This window comes from Crinia signifera, chromosome 4, assembly GCF_055691185.1.
Source record: "Crinia signifera chromosome 4, ASM5569118v1, whole genome shotgun sequence".
In the NCBI taxonomy this organism is placed as follows: domain Eukaryota; kingdom Metazoa; phylum Chordata; class Amphibia; order Anura; family Myobatrachidae; genus Crinia; species Crinia signifera.
In genome coordinates, this window is record NC_139220.1 from 128,499,093 (window position 1) to 128,522,902 (window position 23,810).

At 43.4% G+C, this 23,810-nt stretch overlaps 1 protein-coding gene across 1 annotated transcript; it reads right to left on the reverse strand.

Annotated features, from left to right (window-relative positions):
- Positions 1–833: 833 nt before the first annotated feature.
- LOC146074407 (uncharacterized) lies at positions 834–23,809 on the reverse strand. Its single transcript, XM_083182424.1, has 11 exons — positions 23,672–23,809; positions 23,216–23,336; positions 17,383–17,514; positions 17,187–17,297; positions 16,511–16,664; positions 14,211–14,457; positions 13,256–13,351; positions 8,982–9,306; positions 7,556–7,672; positions 2,490–2,632; positions 834–2,360 (listed from the first exon to the last, which is right to left on the reverse strand). The coding sequence occupies exons 2-11, from the start codon at positions 23,222–23,224 to the stop codon at positions 2,330–2,332; spliced, it is 1,365 nt and encodes a 454-aa protein (XP_083038550.1). The 5' UTR covers positions 23,225–23,336; positions 23,672–23,809; the 3' UTR covers positions 834–2,329.
- Between the last annotated feature and the right edge of the window lies 1 nt (position 23,810).

Below are 23,810 nucleotides of genomic sequence, written 5' to 3' on the forward strand. Positions count from 1 at the left end.
AAGCATGGGTGAGATGCAAGGGATGAAGCAGAGTTCGCAAACAGGCCAAGTTGGTAAGCATGGGAACAGACAATTGAGTAGCCAACTCAAAAGTCTGAGATCAAATGACTGTCTTGTGTGTCTCAAATATTTACATAGTGGGCCTGATTCAGACCGGTTAGCAAGGCTGCAATTTTTGCAGATGGACAAAACCATGTGCACTGCAGGTGGGGCAGATGTAACTTGTGAAGAGACAGTTAGATTTGGGGGATTTATTTTGTTTCTGTGCAGGGTAAATACTGGCTGCTTTATTTTTACACTGCAATCTAGATTTCAGTTTGGACACACCCCACCCAATTCTAACTCTCAATGCGCTCGTAATGATTTGGGCTGGGTGACTCGCTGCGCTCTGCACACTATTTTATTCTCCCACCATGACCTAGTGGATGGTAGGGCATTAAATATCGCCTGTCGGCACATGTTGGGTCAGAAAACAGTGAAAAAACCCATGTTGACCTTTTGACTGTTGACCTCGCCCATGTTGACATAATGTTTGTGTCTACCTAGACCCATGTCAACCTTGTCCCATATCGATCTTCCTGCATGTCGACCCAATGCTTGTCGACCTATCCCAAATGACCATATCCCTTGTGAACAAGCCCGCAGAGCAGGGGTTCCCAATCTTTTTCTAATCACGGCACCCCAGAGTCTCAGAATTTTTCCAAGGCACCCTAGGCCCCCAAAAATATATATCAAAATGAAGTAGATTGTGTTTATATGTGCTTCTTATGTTCAGTTATGTGTTAAAGGGCAGGATTTGGTTCTGATTGTACACATTTTATGATTGGCAGCCACCAGCACTGGTTTTGTCCAGAAATAATTGATCATAAATAACTTAAATTGGTCCTGGATGACCAACCCGAGGCACCCCTGCAAGTGTCCTGAGGCACCCCAGGGAGCCTAGGCGCACAGTTTGGGAACCACTGCCGCAGAGGGTTTTGTGTGTAAATTACTGTAAACATCTGGTACATCTTTCAAAGACACGGCATTCCAGACTATTAAGTCAGGCATAGTTTTGACAGAAAATAAATGGCAGGGAATGTGCAACACATAGCTGTTACAGTTTCAGTGTTTTTATACTTGACTGCCTCATTGAAGAATAGAGAATCCGAAAAAAAGCCAAGATTCTGCTCAGGAAATTGAAATGACCAGCGTGTAGATTACCTGCTTTGTGCGTAATGTACCACCTGCTGCTTCCTGTGTGAGTCACAGCACGGCACCATATGATGTCCTGTTAGCAGATAGCTCTAGGCCAGGAGTATTTCCTCTCTGATCTTAGTACTCTGATAGAAAATGCCTTAGGCAGTTAGAAGTTTTTGCTATCTTGCGCAAGTAGTATTTATCAAAGCATGTCACAATATACGGCGTAAGCCCACAACATTTCAAATGTAAGCCAACACGCGCAGATCTAACTTTCGTTATTATTACAAACCATTTTTATGGTATGCGTTCATTAGGTTGACATTATTAATGTCGACACAGACAAAAGGTTAACATGCTTAAAGTTGACATGCATTAGGTCGACATTAGGAAGTTGACTGTCAAAAAGTTTGACATGGGTTTTTTCAGAGCCAACATGTGCCAACAGGCGGTATTTAATGGCCTACCATCCACTAGAGCATGGAGGGAGAATCTCAGTGTACCGAGCGTATTGAGGTACCGAGCCCGAAGCATGGCGAGCGACCGAAGTGCACCGATACGGTGTTCATGTTGACTGTCGACATTTGGGACAAAAAAATGGAAACCCCATGTGGACATTTTGATGGCCGACCTTCCCAATGTCAGACTAATGTGTGTGTCGACTTTTTGACCCTGTCCGCCTTTGACATGTCGACCTTTTACCTGTGTGGACCTTCAGTGGTCAACCCATTGTATGTTGACCATATTTTGATCGACCCAGTCCCATCGTTTTCTAAGGTGCCACAAATGGCTTGCATCATATAGCAATGTCTACCTTAATTGTGTTGTTAATATACCTCGGCTCCATTGTCAACAGCCAGCATATGCAATGTTACAGTGTCTGCCATTTTGGCCCAAAGTTCTCTCCGATACATTTGTTCCCACAATGACCCCATAGTCTAATATTGAGCGTTATGCATTATGCCATTTATATTGTGTATTTTACTGTAATTTACTTCATTTATTTAAAAGAAGCATTGACAATATAGTAGTGCAATATAATCATCATGTACAAAGGAACATTTCTTTCTTATTTCCGAATGATGCGATCCTCGTCTACACCACGTGCACTCCGTTCCCTTCCCATGGGACTGCGTTCATGGCAGAGATGCTAATAGTCACCTGATGTAAAATACAGGCCCCTAGGAAAACATAGATGTTATTATATAATAAGTTAGTATTCTGATGTCACAGCTCATATTTTATCAACTCAACAGAATTCATAGAAAAATGTAACAAAACAAAGTACCCTTATGCAGAAGCAGAATTACCTAAACTTAAAGTCATTGGGCAAATGGCATCCTGTCCGATAGTCACTCCTGCTTCTTACTATTTGTTTCTGGAGATCTTTTATTGATCTGCTGTATCCATTGCAAATGTAGTTTGCAAACACTAGTTTCCCACAGATATACATCTAGGAACAGGCCAAACAAACAAACATTAAGATGTTGCTTTCCTACGACAATAGATAACACAACTTGGCACACACATGATTACACACTGTATGATTTCCCCCTACGTTATCTATAATCTGCCTTGTAAGGCACCTTCATGGTTTGGGAGAAACTCACCCCCTCCAGTCATACAGCAGCATTATGTAACAGCTGGCATGACATCCATCCATGTCATTTACCTGACAATGGGGGTTATTCTGGTTCACTCGTTCTGACAAAATCCTTCTTAGATGGACAAAACCATGTGCACTGCAGGTGGGGCAGATGTTACTTGTGCAGAGAGAATTAGATTTGGGTGGGGGTTTACTTCAAAATGAGATCTATATTGCAGTGTAAAAATAAAGCAGCCAGTATTTACCCTGCACAGAAACAAATTACATTACCCAAATCTAATTCTCTCTGCACATTTTACATCTGCCCCCCTGCAGTGCACATGGTTTTGTCCATCTAAGAAGGATTTTGTCAGAAAGAGGGAACTAGAATAAGGCCCACTGTCACAGACATTCACAGACTGTCACAGATGCTGCTAGTAATTTGTTGCCTAAAGTTTGCACTTTTGACCAATGAAACAGAGAGCAGGGGTTGATTAACAGGCACGGGGGCACAGGGGGGAAGGTGGGGTGGCATGGGAAAGATTACAGTCATGGCACCTAACTCAACGACCGGACTTTCAGGCTTTTATGGGGAGTAGTGTCCAAATATGTGATCCCATGGTAATCCTTGTCTAAACTGCTGGGATTAAAACCACTTGTATCCTACTCATTGTAAGCGCATTCTCCTTCTCATGAACGGATATGTTAAACTCTCATAAACAGTGGTTTAGCTTACTAATAATTAAAAAAAAAAAAATTTGTGTGTGTAGGTGACAGAAGCACCAATAAAAGCAACTTTTATGGACAAAGGGCCTTATTCAGATTTGCAATATAAGCAAAAAAGTACACAACTGGGCAAAACCATTTTGCACTGCAGGTGGAACAGATATTGCATACCTCCCAACTATCCCGGTTTCCACAAGCCTGTCCCAATTTGGGTGGATGGTCCTGCATCCCGCCAAGGGCTGGCAGTGTCCCGCAGGGGAAGGGTGGCAGTTGGGAGTCCCCTATGCGTCTATTCCTGGAGACAGAGGGGCTGGGGGATGTAGCTCTCAGAGCAGCTGGCTATGCCCTCACATTGTCGAAAGAGGGGACGTGGCCTTGTGGGAGCATGAAGTGCATAGGTCAAGCTCCTTAGCCACTAGTCCACGCCCCCACATTTTGGCTACGCGCAGGGGTCCCAAACTCTGCTGTTCTAAAGTTGGGAGGTAGGGAACTTATGTTACCGATAGCATGTTGCGGCCATCATGCTGTACTTATGCCTCCTTAATGTGTAAAATCCTTCATATTCATGGTACATACAACCACCTTACAAGATGAGCTGTTACTCAGACAGTAAGTTTTTGGTAATTATCATTTATTGCTGTATTTCTTTGAACATTTCTTTGTCCAAACTAATATAGTTTTACATGTTAACTTGTATTATTTTGTAATGTGCACTTCTACTCCTCTGTACTGGCCTCTAGCAAGGAGGTCTCGACAGCCATGGCATGCTGGCCTTTATAGTCCTATAATACCCCTATTACACCACATCCTCGACCTGGATTATTGCCGCTCCACTCTGGACTGGGACTTGGTGTAAATGTGGTAAAAAAAAAATAACCCAGGTCCTGTTCCCCGGGTGTCCGACTCGGCATATGCTCAGGGGCGTCCCCGGAGTGAGGGGCCGTGTAAATGAGTAACTTGGGTAATCCGACCCAGGGACCCATTTCCACCAATAGCGGAGACCATACCTCTGTACCGCAGCATCCTGCGGTCAGCCCAGGGGATGGGCATAGGTCATGTACAGCCTCCACTGCTGTCTGTGGTACTATGCAGACAGCAGTGGAGGCTGGGAGGAGGTGAATGGATACCTGTGTGCGGCATCCATTCACCTCACAGAACAAAGCTGGAGGTGCACAGGGGCTGGGGGCAGCCCAGCAGCTTTCCCGGGTGCTGGGCTTGCCCCCAGCATGTTGGTCAGCGTCACAGGGGTGTTGGTCGTCAGGTTTCCCGGCACATGGGGATGATGTCATCTCCAAGCACCTGCTCAGGGCCCGCCTTCGCGATGGCGCCCATCTGGCATAATGCCGGGGGACGCCGATGTAAAAGGAAACAACTGCTGGGTCGCATCCAATTTGGAGCTGAGTCCAAAAACAGTTGTGGTGTTAGTGTCATTGTACTCAGTAGCAAATGGATGCCAAGGGTTGCTGGAACTTGAATAATGATCTTTCAATCATTAGCTCCCCCCTCCTTAATTCAGCATGAGGATAGATCATCCAGGGGAGAGCAGCATGTTCCCCTAACTAATTCATCCCATGCTGACCGTGCTAATGCTCCAGCACATTGTGACGGGGACTCGCACTGTGGGAGATCATTTTAGTAATTGTGCAAAGTACCAATTTAGAGTCAATGTAATGAATAGCTAGTTAGGAATTTTAAGCAACTAATTTGCTGTGCTGAAAGCCAAAGCTAAAATAGGAACTCAAGTAATGTTTTTGTTTTTCATTCTGGTTACAATAAATAGCTGTGGAAAAGCACAATTTGACTGATAATAAGCCAGCACAGCTTAATCTCCTTCCGCTGTGTACAGTAAACAATGCTGTCAACTTTGTTGCCGCTGGACCCACACCAAGCATTAGCTAATAAACTGGGGAATGTATGTATAAGCTATGTGAAAGTATACAGTACACACAGTCTGCAATAAACCTATGCAGGTATTGTACCATATAGACTATGGCTCTGATTTTAGAGTAGATGGCAATTCTGAGCCTAACATAACTTTCATGTATAAAACCGTGGTCTCATTGGGGCAAATGTATTAAGCCTTAACAAGAGATAAATGCAAGGGTGATAAGGAGAGATAAACCCCCAGCCAATCAACTGACTTTTTTCAAACACAGCCTGTAACAAGGCAGTTGGCAGGTGATTGGCTGGATGTTTATCTCTCCTTATCACCCTGGCATTTATTTCTTGTTAAGGCTTAATACATCTGCGCAATGCAGTATCCACAATAAACTAAATGCAAGCATCTCAATTTGGATATTTTAAGTGTACCAAAATGTTTTGCGCAAAAGCTGTGATAATGATGATGTATGCTTGTTTGGGGTAAAACAGGAGTGTAAATGAATTAAGTAAATATCTGCAAGCTTTACCTTTAACCGAAAATGCTTGACTACATCGAATGTAATGACAGTCGTTATGAACTTTGACACCTGGGACCTGTGTAATTCATATACAGTATATACCTATTAAAGAGATAATCTGGCAACATTGCCACCTACTCTCCATAAGAAAACCTTAGTGTAGAAAGTTGCTCTTGCTACTGATTCACCTCTCCAGGACAGGTGCAATATGGTCGACATGCATTCAGGTACAAAAGTTCAAAATGGTCAAAAGGTAGATAGTGCTTAAAGCAGACATGTCCAAACTTTGGCCCACCAGCTGTTGTGAAACTACAAGTTCCATCATGCCTTGCCACAGTTTTGCTATTAGGGAATGCTAAAACTATGGCAAGGCATGCTGGGATGTGTAATTTCACAACAGCTGGAGGGCCACAGTTTGGACATACCTGGCTTAATGATCCACGCATAGGGGTCAAATGTAGACATCACTCAATATTGTGTTCTTTTACTGCACATACATCATAAAGCAATGGCACAAAGCAGATTTTTCGGCTTGCGAGAAAATGGATGCCAAGTAAATGGATGTCAACTCTAAATCATGTAATCATGTACTCTGGGAGGGAGTATGTTGCAACAATGGAATCTATAGAAGCAATATAAATATAGTAGTGCTATTTTAGATGAAATTGCAATGGCTTTTCTATTACCATCCAAACAAGGAGATGCCCACATTCCATACAGCAAAAAAATAAATAAATAAATAATTTTACATTGTTAACAATAAAAAAAAAGCAGACATAATTGTTTTGTGAGAGCAGAATGAATAATACATTTGAATTCTATAACTTATATTGGTAAAGGCTAACAGTGCCACCCAGTGGGCAGTAGAGGAAGGATGACAAACATCTCTGCTGTGTGTGGTTACTATCAGGGCATCATCAGAACCCAATGTGCACCCAGTAGCAACATATTGAAGGGCCCCCTGTCCCTATGCTTTTGGAGAGTCACATCTCTGCGGCAGTTATTCATTTTATGCCCCATAATAGTGCCCTAGTTAATTTTATGAACCATAGTAGTTCCCTGGTTAAACAGTATGCCCCATAGTAGTGCCATCATTTGTTTTACAAACCCTCATAATTCACTAGTCACATGATAGGCCTGTCAGTACACATTATGCCACACAGTATCCCAAATTCACATTATCACATACAGTGTTCCCAGATCACATTAGCCGCATTAGTCTCCACTGTTTATACTGTGCCACATTAGCATGTCCTTCAGTACAAATTGTGCCACATTAATGTGGCATAATATGAACCGGGGGACTGTAAAGTGCCCCGATTTTTATTATGTAACATAATAGTGCCCTCCACTACAATGAGCATATCCTATTATGACAAATTACATTGGCCTCTAGTTCATATTGCGCCATGTTACAGCTCTCCCTTACCATTATAACATACTATACACACACAATTAAGGCTGGGCAATGGAACAGGGGAATGTGGGAAATGTGGTATGGAACTTTATAACCTGGGTCAAGGCGCCCCTAAACCTATGGACCCCATAGCAATGACACCCCTTATACCCACACACACTATTTATGACCATGGTTATTGTACTACAGTAGATACATATTCAGTCTTGTAGTGGAAATAATCACGTCATTGCATATATGGTTCCATACCAGGATCATGCCCGGAGCTACATTGTGCCGTTGAACTAGCAAGGGATCTTTGTGACCGGTGTACATATTGCACGTGTTGATGTTATACTTCAGCAGGCGGAAGGAGTCTAGCTGGCTCTGTAACAAAGAACAATAATTGTGAAAAATATACTGACAAATACAATACAAATAAAATAACAAAACATTCAGATGCACTTTTCTGTGCGGTCTGACTCCCATGCTGAATATAGGGTCTGGTGCACCGTATGCCTATGTTTGCGTAGTTGAGCAATTATTTGCAACTGTGCAAGCACAAAAATAAACAGAAACACTTAAAAAAACAGCAAGGATAGTGTAATGTTTAGCATTACTTTCTCATGAGGTCATGGGTTCGATTCCCACCATTCCTGCCCTAATTGTGCAGAGTTTGTATATTCTCCCCATACTTGCGTTGGTTTACTCTGGGTACTCCGGTTTCTTCCCACAATCCAAAAATATACTGGTAGGTTAAATGGCTCCCACAAAAAAAATAACCCTAGAATGAATGTGTGTGAATGTACATGTGGTAGGGAATATAGAATGTAAGCTCCACTGGGGCAGGGACCGATGTGAATGTTTAACTATACTCTGTACAGCGCTGCAGAAGATGTGTGCTTTATAAAAGAAACTGTTAATAAATAAATAAAATAGTGGCATTAACATTCTGTTTGCAATCCATCTGAAAATGCGGCCTTTGAATCACACAAAATTGTGGTCAAATGAACTGTAAATAGGAAAATGAAAGGGTACTATAAATGTAGGAGGACTTAAAGCAGAGCTTTGAACTTTTTTCCACCTTCATTCAATGCTCACTTTCATCTGGAGCCGCAATCAACAAACGTAGGAGAGGCGCCAGATGATGCTAATTGAGCATATAGTAGTTGCCTACCCTCCTGCATTCTGCAGGAGGCTCCCTAACATAGTAGCAATCTCCCTCATTTCACCTAGCCCACGTTACACTGTTAAGTTTGGGGGGGGGGGGGGGGGGGGGAATGAGAGATAGATAAATTTACATTGAATCATCAGCACATTTCCTCATCTACATTTAAAAAGATTCCTCTCGGATGTAGCAGTACATACCCATGCTTCTAGGTTCACAACCTCTTCTCCATATATGGAACTAGACACACCCTTTAAGTGGAGCATGATACGTCCCTTCAATGGGGCACTTAGCAAAATTCTATTTCCAACTATAATCTCCCTGAAACTAGTTTTCAAGAGTAGGCAAGTAGGATACAGTATATATATGAATGTGTGCTGTGCTAAAGCAGGTTTTGCGGTTATTAACGACCTCTAATGCGCTGCTGTTTTTGAAACCATGTTATATATAGTGTACACATGGCCAGCTGGGGTTATTGGGTAAATTTATGTGAATCCTGTCTGGAAGCTTCATCTTTGTGGTACACACCTGCATGCATGGCATACTTCTGTATCGGTTCTTCTTTTCATACAGATGGTCTAGCTCATCTCTCTGGTGTTCCTCAGAGTCCGGGGATGACACAACACACACAACAGTGATCTGCTCTGAGGACAATATCTTGTTATTTATCAGCTGGTCAAACTCCAGGTCTGTTACATAGGGAACCTGGTGACTACTACACCGGCAGAAACTACCGTCTTCACCGAGCAGGAGTTTCTGTAAGACCACAGGGCAGGTGTAATGGGACATGTGCCAAAGTTTCTCAGGGTCTAGTTCAAGAGACAAGACGGAAGCTGGTAAAATGGCATCTGTCCTACAGAGAGGCACAAAGAAATTCTGCTGAAGTGTAGCAGGAAAAAAAATACATAAGCCAATAGACACCATGAGGAGTCTTTATACTTCATTCAATAAGTATGGAGGGAAATAGGGGATTATTCAGACCTGATCAATGCTGCACGAATTCGCACAGAGAACGATTATCAAACAACTTTGCATGTGTATGAATGGTACCATGCATGTGCAAGGCCGAAGATCGACAAACGTCAGTAATTACTCTATTCGCAAGTGGCCCATCAGCGATCAGGTCTGAATAACCCCCTTATTTCACTGACATATGACGTTCATGTGTTATACATTAAAATGCAGAGCATCTATGTGCTAAATATCTGTTTATCCCATAATAATCATCCATGTGCATTCAGAACTGTCAATGGAGTCTGAATCGCTCATACTTGCATGCACCCACCGCCAGAGTTATACAGTGCTAATTTGTGGATCTGTTTTCAATGATCCAGTTTCCACAAGTAGTCATCCACACAGGACCTTAAACTAGGTATGTTAACTTCAATGTGGATAAATGCAAGGTTATGCACCTTGGGAGACATAACCAGTGTGCTAGTTATAACCTAAGCGGGGAGGCATTGGGAAATTCAGTACTTGAAAAGGATCTAGGAGTCCAAATAGATAACAAATTGGGGTGCAGTGCTCAATGTCATATAGCAACTAACAAGGCAAATAGAATACTGGCATGTATAAAAAGGGGCATGGAAACTAGGGACTCAGAAGTAATTATGCCACTGTACAAAGCATTGGTTAGACCACATCTTGAATATGGAGTACACAATAAATATGTTTAAATAAGGTTGGACAAACATTTATTGATTAAAAACATCCAGGGGTACAAACAAGAAAAACAATCTGTCTTCAAAAATAAAATATTAGTATTCACTACATAAAAACAAGGGTTAAGCTAATAAACCAAGGTTGAACTAGATGGACGCAAGTCTTTTTTCAGCCTTAACCACTATTTAACTATGACCTGATTCAGAGGTGCATGCAACTCACACTATGCCCATGTTAACGTAGTTGAGTGATCATCTGCAACTGTGCATGTGGGAAAGCTTTAGAAAACTATGGTGCATGCGTTACACAGTGTACACACAAAGGTGCTGTAACAGAAATGTTGTCTGCAAAGTGATCGGCATTCCGAAATGGTGACTGGGAAGTGGCTAGAAGTGAACACATAAGAATGTAAGCTTTCAAGAGCAGGGCCCTCTCTCCTCATGTGCTTCTCTTAGAACAGTGGTCTCCAAACTATTTGGGGCATTAGCTACTTGAGACAAAATAAACAATCTGAAGAGCTACTAAAATTAATAAAAAAAAGAAATCTACCTAATAACTGAAAATTGCCCTTTATGCCACACACTATAACGCCCCTGACACATTATGCCACATACCGCAATGTGCTATATGCCGCATACATAGCTCCCAACACTGGGAGGTAGAGGGAAATCTGCGCACAGCCTCTCTGAATAGATAGCTGAGCGAAGGCCGTGGGAGCGGAGAATCGGCGTGGTGTGGCAGCAGGACAGACCAGCTTAAACAGCGGCAGCAGGAGCAGTTTACACACAGCAGCAGCAGTAGGAGCCGGGAAGCGCCAGGAGAAGGAGGGCAGCTGAGAGGAAGAAACGAGGTGCTGCAGCGGCAGTGGACTGTGGCAGTGAGCCGGGCAGCGGGAGCCGGGAGTACGAGTGTCAGACTCCGCAGCAGCTGCAGAGAAGAGAGATCCCGGCTTAAATTAAAGGAGAAACCCTTGAGAAAACACTCCATTCCCCGACCAGAAAAGGGAAGTCATTCGTATATTTTTCCTGTATCGTCATTTTTGTCTATATAGAGAGCGCCTATTTTCAGAATTTCATCATACACTAGACCATTTATTCATATTGGGAGTCATTAGGGTAAGACTCCAGGAAGCTCTGAAGGGCGAACTTGAAATCATCCAACCCACGTTAACCCCCATATCTACTTTGTTTAGCGCATGTGCACAGTCTATTCACCGCTGCTCCACCACAGAGTTGGAGTGCTAGAGTTGCATCCCGGCATAGACATAAAGTTAAGAAGTCTTTACACATGCCGACACTTCTGCTGGGGTCTCACCTGATAGCCAGCAGCCAGAGGCAGCCTCTTCCACAGCCCTGCGAGCAAAGGCATCCTCCAGGCGCACAGCAGATGCTTCACCTGCTATGCCTCTCCCCGATGCTCATAGCAGGTGCTCTCCTCGGCTGACAGCACTTGCAGCTGCCTCTCCTGTCTGCATGTAACAACTCCACTTCCTTCCTGCCCGCTGCCACCCATGCCAGCCTTTCCCCCACACATCCAACTCTATGCCAGCCTTTCCCCCACACATCCCAAACTCCATGCCAGCCTTTACCAACCTGCATGCCAGCCTTTGCCTGAACACATCCCCAACTCCATGCCAATCTTTCTCCACACACATCCCCCTACTCCATGCCAGCCTTTCCCTTACACATCCCCCAACTCCATGCCAGCCTTTCCCCACCTGCATGCCAGCCTTTGCCCCACACATCCCCAACTCCATGCCAGTCTGTCCCCACACACATCCCAAACTCCATCCCAGCCTTTCCCCCACACATCCCCAACTCCATGCCAGCCTTTCCCCCATTCCAAGCCAGCCTTTCCTCCAACATATCCCCAACTCCATGCTAGCCTTTCCCCCATTCCATGCTAGCCTTTCCACTACACATCCCCACCTGCATGCCAGACTTCTTTTTCCCACATATCCCCAACTCCATGGTAGCCTTTCCCCCATTCCATGCCAGCCTTTTCTCTACACATCCCCACCTGCATGCCAGACTTCTTTCTCCCACATATCCCCAACTCCATGCCAGCCTTTCCCCATTCCCTGACAATGTTCTTTCTCCCACACAACCCCTTCTAATCTTATTTGCCCTCTACCCTACTGCCGGTGCCTTCCTCGCTGCACCAAAGTCAGACTGCACTTTCAGGAGACAGATGCTAGAGGTCATATTTCACCTCTAGCATCTGACAGGGAGCGCAGCGCTGCAGGTCACCCGGCACTTCAGGGTAACGCTGCAGCGCTGCGCTCCCTGTCAGATGCTAGAGGTGAAAATTACCTCTAGCGTCTGTCTCAGCCTTAGGGGAAGGCAGCAGCGAACAATGGGAAGGCAGCGGCAAACAAGGGAAGGCAGCGGCGAACAAGGGAAGGCAGCGGCGAACAAGGGAAGGCAGCGGTGGTGAATAAGGGACGTGCGGTCGGGCAGCGGACAATGTAGGGACAGGCGGGCGGACAATGGAGGGATGGGCGGGTGGCCGGGCACAGAGTGATTGAGCCACCCATATCGCTGCTGCAAGCTACCAGTAGCTCGCGAGCGACGGGTTGGCGACTGCTGTCTTAGAATATATCTCTTCCACCCTCATTTGGACACTGTCCTGTCTCCTGATGCAACTATACTTATTTACCATGAACTTGTCCTAATTTGTCTTGTACTTTAATTTGTTCTTGTTTGTTTTTTTGCTCACCTATGTATTGGCAGGTGCTGCGGAACCGCTGTGGCGCCATATAAATAAATGATAATAATAAAAGTCTGTCTCATTGTTGTGCTGTAGGAGTGAAAGTGGCAGCAATCCCTAACATGCAGCAACAGAGGCCATTTTCGGATGGATAATCTGCAGCTGCCACAGGTCTGGGGCGAATCTCTATTCCGCGCGGGTGCACCATTGGTGTTGTTTAATGTATCACTGGCAGTATTACGGAATGAGTCAATAAAACACTCTGAATACTAAGACGAGATCTATCAAAGGACATGTGGAACTGTTGCTGATTGCAGATTCTAGTACATTTATCTAGTGCATTTTATAAAATGATAGGCAGCACTTCCATGGTTTGAACATAGGCAGAACACTCACACTTGTACACCGATTAAAGTAATGCCTGTCCTTACCCCAATGTCCTTGCAGTATTCCCACACTCACTCTTACTTAGGCTTGGATCTGTAGCAGGGTGTTCTTTTCTCATTGCGCTTGAAATGGATGAAGGCCTAAAACAATAGAGATCAAGAAACACAAATGTATACAATGCAATGCTTACAAGGCCATATAAGAACTAATTATCACATGTATGTTTTGTAGTAAGCGTAACACCCAAGCTTCCTTTATTACTGTACCTTTATGGGACATTTACAGCTGGTTGGCAGATCAGACCCAATGCTCTACATGTTACACCCTGCAATTACTTGCAGGGACAGAGGTAAGCAGTACTTTATGCAAATACAATTATCTGAATGACATTAATCAAATGAAAACCAAAGTTCATAATTTTCGCTAATAATGGTAATGTTGTTAATGTTGTTCCTGGCTACTTATACAGTGATGGTTTCCTCTAGCATAGAAATAAAACATAAATGACAGTTGACAGACATCTTCTTGAAATTGAGATTTGGGGGGGGGGGGGGGGGGGGATTCAATTAGCCACAGGGCTAATGAATTATCCCGGAGCTATTCAATTTACCATGAAGTGAGCCTGCCAGCAGCATTGTCTGGGATTTGTTTACTCATCTGGCCAAACGCGAAAATAATTCCCTGATAACTAGGGAAACATTTCACGGATTTCCATGTGCTAGGGCTCATAAACATGTGTTAATGCTATTAACATGTTAAGCTAACAGGTGTTAAGAAGGAGATCAAGTGAAAACGGGGCTTACATTTAATAGCCATGGGCGGTAAATCCTACCACCCTTTTTCACCCACATCAGTTGGGTAATTTGACCCTAGCCAATCCGGACCAAGGACATTATAACAATATTGACAAGGATGCTGGTAAATTCTGTAAGATGGTAGCCACTTCTGGCTATGTAAGTGGTTATTGTCTGACTATGCTTAATGTGTTGTATTTCATACCTAGGGGAAGTAGAGCTCTGTGGAGTATCCCAACGCATAGTATGAGGATGGGCAGGGGCTGACAAGAAGCGTCCCAGAAAAAGATGACTTTCTTTAATAGGAGAGCTCCCTGCATCTGTCTCGGGGATAGGCTGAGACTCCAGAGCAGGTGCTGTAACTGGCAGGGCAGCAGCAGACTGAACTTTCCGCTTTCGTGATGTTTTTGGTGGTGCGTCAAACATCTTCTTTATGTGTAGTGAGTCAAGACCTGCAACATCAGACAACTCATATTTAGAAACGGTCATTTCCACAGTTTTGAACAGTGTTCAGAGAGCCGCAAAAGCCTCTATAGAGGATGGAAAACCAAGTGGCTTTCAGTCTATGTCATGTGACTCTCCCATACTATCTCAGCATAAAACTTAAAGGTTAGTGGAGATATTCACTATGCATTCTCATGTTTAACTAACATCTGCTGCCTTTATGACAGTGAGTTTATTGCATCATAGCTCAGTGATGGAGGCTTTGTGCAATATCAGACAGTGTTGAAAAGCTGATGTGCAGGCAATGTATTTTTTTCCATAGGGATTAGTACTCCCTACAGTATGTCATGTTTAATTCACCCAGTGTATCATACCACCATGCATCACATAGGGGGGGGAATCCTTGCATTTGTCCTAGGTGTGACTATATGTGTGGGGGTCAGACATTGTTTAATCATTCCATGGTGTGATCAGCATGCCAAGAGATGCTAGGCTCTCCCAGAGACTCCTCTTGCTGTACTGCCATACTGCTCCTACAATATTACTAGTGGTGCAGAGAGAGGGGGGGGGGGTACTAATTACTCGGTCTTCGTCTGATGGAGGGGCCCAAGCATCTGCGACAGGATGCACAAAGTACAGATTTTCGGTACTTTCTGCATGTACATTCTAGCGTCAGACTGGAGTAGCAGAGAACTGGCCCTCAGCTGATTATATCACTTGCCCCGGTGCCATCCAAAGTGATGAGTACAAAGTAGGAGCCTGTGTTATTCTGCATGTAGCAGAGTTTGAGACTGTGAGTAGCTGTGTCAACCAGCCAAAGACCAGGCCGAAGCCTTTGTTACCCTGCAGGAAGCAAGACTTTAGACCCACATACACTTTTGCGACTTTTCCAAGGGGAGAAATCGCACGTGATTGAACTGCCCAGGATAAAAAAACTCTCAGAGTAGGGGTGTTTACACAGCACTTAGAGGGATTAGCGCTCGTGAGGGACAGTCCGGGTCCCCCTAGTAATAATAAAGTCAGACAGATTACGGGTGTTTACACAGCGCTTAGAGCAGGCATGTCCAAACTATGGCTCTCCAGCTGTTGTGAAACTACAAGTCCCATCATGCCTTGCCACAGTTTTGCTACTAGGGAATGCTAAAATTATGGCAAGGCATGCTGGGATGTGTAGTTTCACAACAGCTGGAGGGCCACAGTTTGGACATGCCTGGCTTAGAGGAATAACCCTTAGCAGCCTGCACTCGATTAAATGCCTATGTATACATACATAGAATTCCAAGATAACTATATAATGAACAAGCTGTACAATAGGAGTGGCAGGATATATTAACAATGCGTTCAAGATCTGGGTACTTCAGTAATGGGCACATAACAGTAAGGTCCAGCACAGGTAAAGTTCCTACTGGATAAAATATCCAGATGGCAGGTGCACTCATTTATAAACAGTCTGCACTGTCCATGGATAGGATCAGAAGGGACTTGAGGATGGATGTTAGCCAACAGGGCGAACCCTCGGCTGCTATACTTCCTGATCTCCCAACTTGTGGCTACCAGAGTCCGGTCTCTGTGTGTGTGCTGCAAATGATGTTTCAGCTGATATGGTCACAAATCCTGTCAGCCGGGTCCAGTATAACTGACCGTGATATTAATAACGAAGGGACCACTGTGGATGTTAGAGGGACAATCACTGTCTCGCAGTAGTATAGAAATATGTGTCCTGAGTAACAAAAGCTGTGTCATTGAACACCTGTTATATACCTGTGGGATACAGGACTGGAAAGACTTCGATAGACTTTGTGGAGTATAGCCCCGATGTGCTGTCACATTCAACTGGATCCCTCCCAGCACCCCACGTAGTGCATGCGTCACTTGACGCATACACAACTTGGACTCTCGGTCATCATCCCAGAAGTCCTCTTACCACAAGAGCTGTCCTTCGTGATTTTCTTCATGCATATGGCCTTAGTAAACACTGATACGCATGCGGTGAGTGGCAAAATGCAATGATTGATGGATAATATATTATAATGACTTGGGTGCATGATGGATGAGACTCACCAGAAGCCAATCGGTAATGCTCCATCCAGTCATCTATAATGTTTCTAATCTTCCGCTGAAGCTTTCTGAGCTCAATAGCCGCACCAAAGTCATCTGAAGGACTGATCGGATCCTCGGGAATTACAAGTGTCTTTGCCAGCTCTGATAAGATTGTCTTATTTAAAAAAAAAAAGGATTAATAAGAGATTGTTGACCAGTATCTCTAATTCTATTATTTCTTAGCCCAAGTTTTCCACATGAACCATGCCAGGCAATAGATGTTGTAATTGTAATGATTGCACTGCACTTATGTTAGCATTACCATATTAACTATTTGTACTTACTGTCATTAAAATTACATTTTGCAGTCTCCTTACAGATACATTTGTTCAATTATAAAATACTAAAAACAAAAGTTATCTGAATTTCATATCTGTCCGTACAATTAGGATGCTATTTTAATTGTGTAAAAATGTAAATAAACCTTTCCAGTGCTATTTTTTTATAGTGCTTTTGTTATGCTGCACTAATGAAAATATAACATATCCTAAATACTGTATAGTAAAAGGCTACTCCTCACCTCTATGATGGAAATTCAAATTCACTGGGTGACATACAGAGGGTAAAATACACGGGTTGCCAGAGATTAATACCCAGTGGCTGAATATCAGACATAAAATCTCAGCCATTTGCTTACTGTTTTTCTAGGGCTTCTCTTTGGCTCTTTTTCCTTTGCTTTTTTTCTGTTTGCCTTGATAAGTTCCTTGGCAGTTTTTGATGAAAAGTTCTCGCTTGTCATCAGGTGACCCTAGACAAACAGCTGAATAATCAGTATCTGAAGAGCTATACACATAAGACCGATAATGTACCTATCTGTCTTCATCTGGGCTTACCAGGTCTTCAGTCTTTGGTGGCGGCATGTCCAGGAGTGGTGACAGAGATAAGCGCACAGTTTCATGCTGCCAGCGGTAGATCAAGCTTATGGCAAACTGTCCAACAATTCTAACAGAAAGATGTTCATTAACCTATGGAAAACAGCAAGTGCAACTTATTTCTTGCTACATAGCTCATCAAGACTGCACAAGAAAACTCTGCCCCAAGGAACAAATTGACATAGAAATGGTTGACACAAACAACCATATACTGTATGACTCAAATTGGAAAAAATGCATCTCCTTGCAGGGGCGGATCCAGGATAAAATGACAGGGGGGACACCATGATAAAAGAGGGTTTGGGTGGGGGAGGGGCGGTGTTAGTGGTGCCAGTGTACATGCTAAGAGAGCGGGTGGGAATGGGATTAAAAATAGGCCCTGGCATTCAAAGTATGCAGGCCCACCATGGCGACAAAAGTGAAGGATGTAGTTGTGCGCTCGCCAAAGGCGCGCTCCGGAAAAGGGTGTGTGGCCACTCAACAGGGGGCGTGTCCTTGAGTGTAGTGTACCACACCATATACAACTTCTACACATTATGGAACAAAATACTAGACCCCATTATATTTGCCCCTTACACATGATGCCAGATGGATTGTGTCAAAATTTACATAATGCCACACGGATTGAGCAAAACATTCACATAATAACACACGGATAGAGCCAACATTCACATAATGCCAAATGGATTGAGCCAATATTAACATAATGCCACATGCATTGAGCCAAAATTCACATAATGCCACACGGATGGAGACAAAATTCATAAAATGCCACATGGATTGAGCCAAAATTCACAAAATGCCACATGGATTGAGCCAAAATTCACATAATGCCACACAGATTGAGCCAAAATTCACATAATGCCACACAGATTGAGCCAAAATTCACATAATGCCACACGGATTGAGACAAAATTCACATAATGCCACACGGATTGAGACAAAATTCACATATGTAACACACGGATTGAGACAAAATTCACATATGTAACACACGGATTGAGACAAAATTCACATAATGCCACATGGATTGAGCCAGAATTCACATAATGCCACACAGATTAAGCAAGAATTCACAATACACTTCATAAACAGGGACATTGTCTGCCAAAGGCGCGCATTAAACATTTACACCATAATGTCCATTACACTTTAAGTTACACGCCATTATGTCCATTATGTATTATGCCAAACACCATAATGCCTATTAAAAATGATGCTACATAAGTGCTGCTTATCTACATGCTCATTGCCAAGGGTTCCATGTTCATTGCCAGAGGTTCCATGCTCGTTGCCATGTGGGATTACATGCTCATTGCCAAGGGGAACTACAGGCTCGCGGTAAATGCATTCCCAACTTGGCCCCTTTTACACCAGGCTAGTCCCTGCATTTTCTGGTGTGAGGGGGAGAGAAAACCACCCCTCCCCCCCTTTAACCAGTTATCTAATTTAACCGGTTATATCTTCGGAACCAACTGACCCATTTACATGAGACAAGTATCATATTGTAGAACTTTTGCGTGGGCTTTGAATGATTTTGGTACAGTGAAACTGGAATGTTTGGTTCCAGAGTAATCTGCCCTCAAAGAACATGAACAGCCATGAAATTACATTTCAAAAATAAAAAAATCGTTTATCTGCAATATCTCTGGAACGATTCACTGATATGGACCAGCCTGGTATCATTTTGAAGGCCCAGCGATTTGGAATTGAATGAGATCAACCCGGTTCCGACGGCTGCCAGGGGAGGAACTGGCAGCCGTCGGAACCGAGTGGGGGTCGGAATTAACGGGTCCCATGTTATCCTATGGGGAAAACGTTACAGCTTTGCCAGGCGATATCTCCGGTTCCCAGGGGGCTAGAGACATGGGGCTGGGCTCGTTGGAAAGCCCTGGTCCTCTACAAAAAACTGACAGGGGGAGCACGTGCCCGGGTGCCCCCCCCTGAATCCGCCAATGTCTCCTTGCAGCCAAGATTTAGGCATGGTGGCTTCCACCTACCATTCTGAATACTTGTTTACATGTAAAACATGAAAGAAAAAAGCGACGACTGTGTGTGTCCATACCTCCCAACATGACCTATTCCAGGAGGAACAAAATGTCTCTGCTCCTGGACGTCCTTGCAAGTGACAGTTGCAGAGGTGGGACTGCACCATTGTCCAAAGTTCAGATAGAGGAGCCACACAGTCCCGGACTCTGGTGTTTGGGGTGGCAGTTGGTTGGGCTCCCCTATCTGAATTTTGGACTGTGCTGCAGCCCTGCAACTCTGCAATTGGCACTGGCATGGAAGTTCATGAGCAGAGCATCTTATCCCTATTGGAATGAGTCATGTTGGGAGGTATATGTGTCAACCATTGTCATGTCAACCTTAATTACTGTCAACCTACTCAATGTCAATCTATCATCCACCACCCATATTACAGGCTACATAGACTTGACAATACCGTCAAAATCAATGCCAATAATCCAGTTTAAGTAATCCACAAGTCTGTTTTTCCAGACTTCATGCAGGAGCAAAACTAGTGTGGGGGAGTAGTTATGGCATTTGATGGTTGTCATTTATGGTTTCCCACTGATGGTCTGTTGTTTGCCATCAATGTAGATCCAAGGGTTCTCTGCCATCATTGGTAGTCTGACAGTGATGGCATAGAGTTTAGCCACATTATATCTAACCCATGACCTTACTTTGCATTGTTAAGCCCGCCTTAGCATACACCATGTCCTCCCCAGAAGCCATGGCCAGCGATGGGTGAAAACCATCAAAGACAATGAACATTAATGCCATGAACATTATTCATCTCTAACACCACTGATGGTGATCATCAATGGTTAACCCACCAATGGCAATGAGGTTAAGCTGGCATGGCTTGTGCCCTTGGTGCTGGATATGGGTTGGCAACCAGAAAAAGGTTCGGAAAAAGGGGAAGGCATGATGGCTTTAATATATGTTTCCCAGACACAGTAACTGACAGATCTTTAGCAAGCAATGATTTTTTCATTATAACAAAGCTGAATAATATCACAAAGGCTTTTTATGGCATTAGCCAGTCACATGATCAGCCTAATGAGTTGATAGATAACAACCTGCATGATTTTCATCATACAATCTCTCAATCTATCATTATTTTCATATTAAATAAAGGATACAATAAGCTCATTACAGTGATGTCACTGAATGATATAGTTCACCAATATCATTCAGGCCCTTATTCTGGTTGACTCGCATGGCTGCAACTTCACAGTATTGCAAGTCCCCCAGAAGCCGCCCACCGAATGCCAGTCCGCCTGCTCCCCCTCGCGTTCATTCGCATGGGCTGCGAATGGATGTTTAACATAAACATCCATTTGCAGGCTATGTGGAAACACCCACATCATTCGATGGTCGCCGAGCACTGGAAACTGAGTCAATGTTGACTGAGTCAATGTCGTCTGTGTCGACATTCGGGTAAAAAAAACTGTGGAAAAACCCCATGTCGACCTTTTGACTGTCGACCTAGACCCTGTCCACCTATTGCTTGTGTCGACCTAGACCCATGTCAACCTATTGAAGTGATAAATGTCAGCCATCTTGCATTTCAACAATAATATCTATCTATATATCTATCTATCACATTCCATATATACAGTATATATCTATCTTTATTCATGTGACTATCCATCTATGGCTGGTGTCCAATTACCTGCAGTAATTTACCACAGCTAATGGATTCGGCTTTGGTTAATCAATTAGCCCTGATACACTGCATTTATAGGGAATTATGCTTTGGGTGCCTCAGGCGATAGGCAGCCACCAAATCAGTCATCAGTCATGATAACACATGGGATTAGGCATTTATCCCAAATCACATTTATTATCACTTTCACTTTTTTTTAAATATATTGTTGCAAATCCTTTGCAGTCTATTACCGCCTGAAGTCTGGAACACATAGACATAACCAGACGCTGGGTTGCATCCCTGGTGATGCTCTGCCAGGCCTCTACTACAAATGTCTTCAGTTCCTGCTTGTTCTTAGAGCATTTACCCTTCAGTTTTGTCATTATCAGATGAAATGCATGCTCAATCAGATTCAGGTCAGGAGCTTTACTTGGCCATTGCATAACATTCCACTATTTTGCTATAAAAAACTCTTTGGTTGCTTTCGCAGTATGCTTCAGGTCATTGTCCATCTGCACTGCGAAGCTTCGTCCAATGAGTTCTGAAGCATTCGACTGAATAGGAGCAGATAATATTGCCCAAAACACTTCAGAATTCATCCTGCTGCTTTTGTCAGCAATCATATTATCTATAAATACAAGGGAACCAGTTCCAATGAATCATGAGCAGTTCCTTTCCTTCTTCCACTATTCTCTTCCCATGACTCTGGTTCAAGTTGATCTTTGTCTCATCTGTCCATAGGATGTTGTTCCAGAACTGTAAAGACTTTTTTAGATGTTTTTTTTGGCAAACTCTGATCTTCCTGTTTTTGAGGCTCACCAATGGTTTACATCTTGTGGTGAACCCTCTATATTCACTCTTGTGAAGTCTTCTCTTGATTGTTGACTTTGACACATACAGTATACACCTACCTCCTGGAGAGTGTTCTTGACAACTGTTGTGAAAGGTTTTTTTTTTAACCAGTCGATTGTCCCATTACTTTTGGTCCCTTAATAATTGTGAGGCACATATAGAAACCATTGTAATTCCTACACCATTTACCTGATTTGGGTGTAAATGCCCTCAGATTAAGGGCCAGATTCTCTAAGCTTCAAAAGTGATAAATTGGAGAGTGATAAACAGCCAGCCAATCAGTTCCTGCCTAAATTTTTTCAAACACAGTCTGTGACATGACAGGTAAGAGCTGATTGGCTGGCTGTTTATCACTCTCCAATTTATCACTTATGAAGCTTAGAGAATCGGTCTCTTTATGTATCTCCCGCTTAATATCTAAAATTATTCTTGTATAATATATAGGTTTAAGCAGATACATACAGGTGACCAGTGGTGGTGATGCCAGCATTCAGAATAACAGCGCCGGTATCCCGATGAAGGGAATCCCGACAGAGGTCAGGTAAGAATACTTACAATCCCCCTGCTCAACCCCAACTTTAACCCTCCCTTCCCAAAGACTAAATCTACCCTCCCTGCAGCCTTACCCAAACAGCCCTAAAACCCTTATTCCACCACCTAAACCTAACTACCCACAATGCAGCATATCCCTAATTGCCTATCCCTAATTGCCTCCCTAGTGCTTAACCCTAACCCCCCCTCCTCATTCCCAAGTCTAACCCACCCTTCATACTTATGTTCAGCATCCCGGTAGTCGGAATTCCAATGCCGTCATCCTCATTGATGCTTGGATTCCCACAACGGTCTCCTGGCTGCAGTCATCGTGCCGCCATTGGTATTGTGAATGCCGGCAGCCCCACTGCTGGGATGTTTAACACATCCTGGTTTATATAAGCTTATCTAACAGTAACAGGTGTCATCAGTAAAAATAGCTTTCAACTGCCATTTCTATACTCTCAAACCAAATCTGAATGACAGTACAAAGGCTGTTTATGGTGTAAGCTTGTCACATTTTAAAGATAACGTTTCACATTGTAGTTACTATAATCTGTGAACCACAGTAATTAAAAAAAATAGGTTGAACTTGATACACTTACATTTTTTTTACCTCATCAACTATGTTGCTATGTTACATGATCAAGTGACTGAGGTGAAAAATCTCGTTTGTAGACAAAGAAAATATTGTCACACTATAGTATCTTTCAGGGACAATTACAGATTTACTACTTATGTGCATTTTTATATTACCTGCAACATGATAGGTTCGGATAATTTCTTCTTTTTTGGCCAATCCCATTCCTTTATTTTTTCTCCCTCCTTATCAGTTACTACTCCACCAACTTGATTGTAGTGCAGAATGAACACACTGCTGCAAACACAATGAATGAGTATGTATTAACCATTCAAACAAACTTAAAAAAGTTGATGATTTATGGGGAAAGCGGATGGGTAAACCAGGGCTGGATTAAGACATGGGACGAGGATTTAATACAAGGAGCCCTCTGGCTCTACATTTTGTCAGCACAACTCCCTATTGCCACCCTGCCCTCCCAGACTAATTGACTGCACAGTACAAAAGCAGTAGTCTGCTACTCCAGGGGAGAGTGAATATTAGATTGTGTATATCACATTGAATTCTTCATTCATATCTAGTTTTAGTCACATGCTTTACTAATAAACCATATACAGGCCCCTAGTACTGACCTTTCAGGAAGATAAATGCTGCCATGGCCAAACGGAGTGAATGTGCCCAGTACAGTCTGCTCTGGAGAGAAGATGTTGGTGTATAAGCCTCCACATGACAGGCCGGAATGGCTTTGGCACACAGCCAGATGTCCAGATG